The following is a 3825-nucleotide window of genomic DNA, read 5'->3' on the forward strand; positions in this document are numbered from 1 at the left end:
AAATCTTTTAAATTTAATTTAAATATAATTAAACAATGTAAACAGAACCATTTGAGATGAGTCACATAAAATTAATCATAATATAGATTACTTCAATTTTTTTAAGAAACTGCCTCCAATACGTTAGTGCATTCCAAATTCCTATTTTTATTCATCTCTTATCATTTTTCATAATTCAAGGACCAAGGCTAACAAATATTATTACACAGAATAGAACCTTAAATCATTTATGTATAAAACAAATAACTTTAATCGTTACAGGACATATCCCCTGCTTTCCCTCAAATAGATTACACTCTGTGACTTTAACATCAACATTCCATACCAAATCTAAAGAAGTAGGATCACAAGTGTACAGTTACTCCTGTTGCTGCACCGTCGTTAAAATGCTGTGTATTATCAGAATACCATCCGTGCCTTGAATTATCATACTTTTCTCCATCAGCCCACAGAGCATAAGCTTCCTCTCCGTGAACTGCATCATCTCCTATCAAAATTTCCTCGTCTGGCATTCTTAATGGAATGAATAGTTTAATAAATAGTATGATAATGGTTGTGGCAACAATGTTCCATCCTATGATAAAACTAGCTCCCACAATCTGTTTAATAAATTGCATACCACTGCCATAAAATGCCCCCTTTGAATTTGTTACTGCAAGGAACAGTGAACAGAGAGTAGGCTCTGCAAAGAGGCCAGTGAGTGCTCCACCCAACACTCCTGCAACTGCATGTGTGTGAAATACAGCCAGTGTATCGTCAACTTTCTGTAACAGGGTTGACCTTTTGTGAAGTACCATCATTGTATACCATGGAATACTACCAGATAGCACTCCCATCGCAATTGCAGCCCATCCTTGGACAACACCTATATAAGGGCAAAAAAAATACTAATATTAATTCTTTGTTTTCAAGTTTTGCATTCTATACTGTAATTCAATTCTTTCAGCTTTTCAAAGATGGATATTTCTCATTCTAAGTTGGGTAAAGATGGATATTTCTCATTCTAAGTTGGGTATTTGTCATTCTATGGAACTATGATATCTAAAGTTTTGACTGTAGGGTATCATGATAGCATCTTCGGATACTTAGCTGAACTCTAATGCAATTGGGGTATTTGATCTCTATTGTAGTTGAAAACCGTGGAAACTTGATTTTTTTGTGTAAATAGGAAGACAGGACAACAGCAATTTTTTCGGTAAATTCTTCACCCATTAGAAAAGCATCTGTAAATTGCCAAATTGCCATGGAGGAAGAAATTTAAACATAGAAAAAGCAAAGAGTATCTAAATATATACTCATTGCTGACTGCTCATTGCCTGCAGTAAGCAGTCATTGAGTAATTATTTCAAATCCTAGAAAGGAGTCAGCAGTCATTGAGTAATTATTTCAAATCCTAAAGAGGAGTCAGCAGTCATTGAGTAATTATTTCAAATCGTAAAGAGGAGTGAAATGACAGAGAACCCAAATGCACAGGAGAAAGTATAGAACAAGCTTCTCAAATCGACCGTTACAGAGTAGAAAAAAAGGGAAATGGAATCGCCCTTACCAGCACCCGGGGTGATGCAGACAAGTCCTGTTATCATGCCCTGAACAGCTCCAATGACTGATGGTTTCTTGAAGAATATAACATCCAGACATGTCCATACAAGAAGGCTGGTAGCTGCACATATGTTAGTATTCAAGACTGCCATGGATGAGACAACATTGGCAGCATAAGGGCCGCCTCCATTAAACCCCGACCAACCCATCCACAAAAATCCTGCTCCAGCCAGCATAAGCAATACATTATTTGGAGGAAATCTTTCCCGGTCTTTTGCCGATCTAGGTCCTACCTGAACCCCCCAATCCACAAAGTAAAACCAATCAGCATATGCAATCTGTGGTAAAGAGTATAAAAAATTAGTAGGTTGCAAGCAATATATGCCATACCCAATAAGCTGCAGTGAAACCTGAAATTCCAGAAGAGACATGGATTACATAACCACCAGAGAAATCAATGACCCCCCACTGAAAGAGGAATCCTCCTCCCCACAAGCTGAAAGCCCCCACTGTATATGAAAATGTGAGCCAGAGTGGCACAAAAGCCATCCATGCCTTGATATTCATTCTTCCAAGCAAGGAACCAGCCAATAGGATCAGAGTTATGGCCGCGAAAACGAACTGGAAAAACACAAGGGTAGCCATGGGAAAAAGGGGCTCAATAGCTGGTGTCTCCACATTTCCATTCTTATAATTGTGGACTGTTTCAGGGACTATTGCTTGTTTGATGAGGAATTTTTGGCCAAGCGCAGGTCCTGCCTTTCCCCAGAAGGGCAGAAGCTGATCGCCAAACGACATTTTATAGGCCCAGGTGACCCAGCAGATCAAAACAGCTGCAAATGCATAGAGTGCCATGAATGCAGAATTGACGGCCCATTTTTTCTTCACAATGCTTCCATATAGAATAACCAGGCCTGGCATGCTCTGCATTCCCACAATGGTTGCAGCTATCATCTGCCACGCATTGTCTCCTTTATTGAGCCAATCTGGTACTGCCGTCCCATTCTGGTAAGCCGCTGGCAGCCCCGCCATGGCTGCTACAAGCAAAAGTGCTCAACTCCAATCACGAAATTCAAAGCTCTGCACATAATCCATCAACAGAGAAATAAGACCCCATGCCTAACCCAATGAAATATGTTCAAGAAAGTTCATGTTACTCAACAATACTTATTACAGAACTCCATACGAAAGCCAACAAAGCACATTGCAGAAATCCGATGTTGAAGATCACATCATAAAAACAACACCGACAATCAGCCATTATAGAATTGTGACAGGAAATCAAAGAGAAACCATATGTTAGATCTCAATAAAACCCATCACGTGATCCGCGTTATCGACCACACCTATTAGGGATTTTTCTCTTTTAAAATAAAACTACTACTTACCCAATCAGAGAATCAAACAAAGCCCATCAGGAAACCAGCACAATCCCAAAAGGAAGAAAAGGTTAAAAAAAACACCCATGGCATGACCCAATAGAAGCTTTAATAATCTTTGGTGCTATAAACGAATAAACAGAAAACCAAGATGAAAAATATTCTAGGCGCTTGGTTTTGGGTCAATTCAATGGGTGATCGAAATAATAATGCAAAATCTGTGAAAATTGAGATATTTAAAAGTACAACAAAAACATGCAAACAAACCAGAGTAAATTGTTCTATTAAAAATGGCTTCCTCTACCTGTTGTTGGCCGGCCACTAAACGTGAAGAAATCCTAGAGGAACCAATGAAACAGAAAGGATTTCAAGGCCGTGCCAGAGAATGGAGTGAGGACAGTGCAAAAAGAGGCCAAGAATCGCTCACCTCCTTCCAAATTTGCAGAAGCAGCTCCAATGGTTTTATTTAAGAGCACACCGACTTAAGCTGAAAGAAGGTGTTTACGTTTGTGTTTGGGTTGAGTCACAAAATAAAAGTGAAGTCAAGTCAACCAAGCAGCCGCCCTCATTCTTCTACTTCGAATCTTCGCTTATACACTACAAATATATATATTAATTAATCATCTTTCTGGTCAAAAAATTGGAGGAGCAACTAACATTAAATGGACTTTCCTCACAGTCACGCTGTTCTTGGCTCATTTATTTAAATCACCATTACACACAACAATGTTGTTGCCGCGGAGGAGAGAAGGATTCCTGGGATTCTTCTGTATTGCGTTTTACCGGCCATGCACTTTTCCTAACGCGCAGTGCCACAGACATGTAATAGGGGGAGGAGATGTTATGTTTGTTTTGACTGGAGCACAACTTTGCGTTCACACATCACAAAAGTAGACGTTCTGTCTTT

General features: G+C 39.4%; 1 protein-coding gene across 2 annotated transcripts; it reads right to left on the minus strand.

The window, feature by feature from the left end:
* Nucleotides 1-213: 213 nt before the first annotated feature.
* On the minus strand, nt 214-3499 carry LOC149222199 (ammonium transporter 3 member 1-like). Of its 2 annotated transcripts, none has more exons than XM_089385311.1 (4): nt 3346-3499; nt 1930-2619; nt 1547-1832; nt 214-865 (listed from the first exon to the last, which is right to left on the minus strand). In XM_089385311.1, exons 2-4 carry the CDS (start codon nt 2569-2571, stop codon nt 345-347), a joined length of 1449 nt encoding a protein of 482 aa, XP_089241437.1. In that variant the 5' UTR covers nt 2572-2619; nt 3346-3499; the 3' UTR covers nt 214-344. The 2 variants fall into 2 exon arrangements, with proteins under 2 accessions (XP_089241437.1, XP_089241436.1); XM_089385310.1 differs by having other exon boundaries at nt 3223-3427.
* Nucleotides 3500-3825: the final 326 nt, after the last annotated feature.

Source organism: Pinus tabuliformis, chromosome Q (assembly GCF_031772625.1).
Source record: "Pinus tabuliformis cultivar Carrire ecotype Pingquan chromosome Q, CPIR1, whole genome shotgun sequence".
Classification (NCBI taxonomy): Eukaryota; Viridiplantae; Streptophyta; class Pinopsida; order Pinales; family Pinaceae; genus Pinus; species Pinus tabuliformis.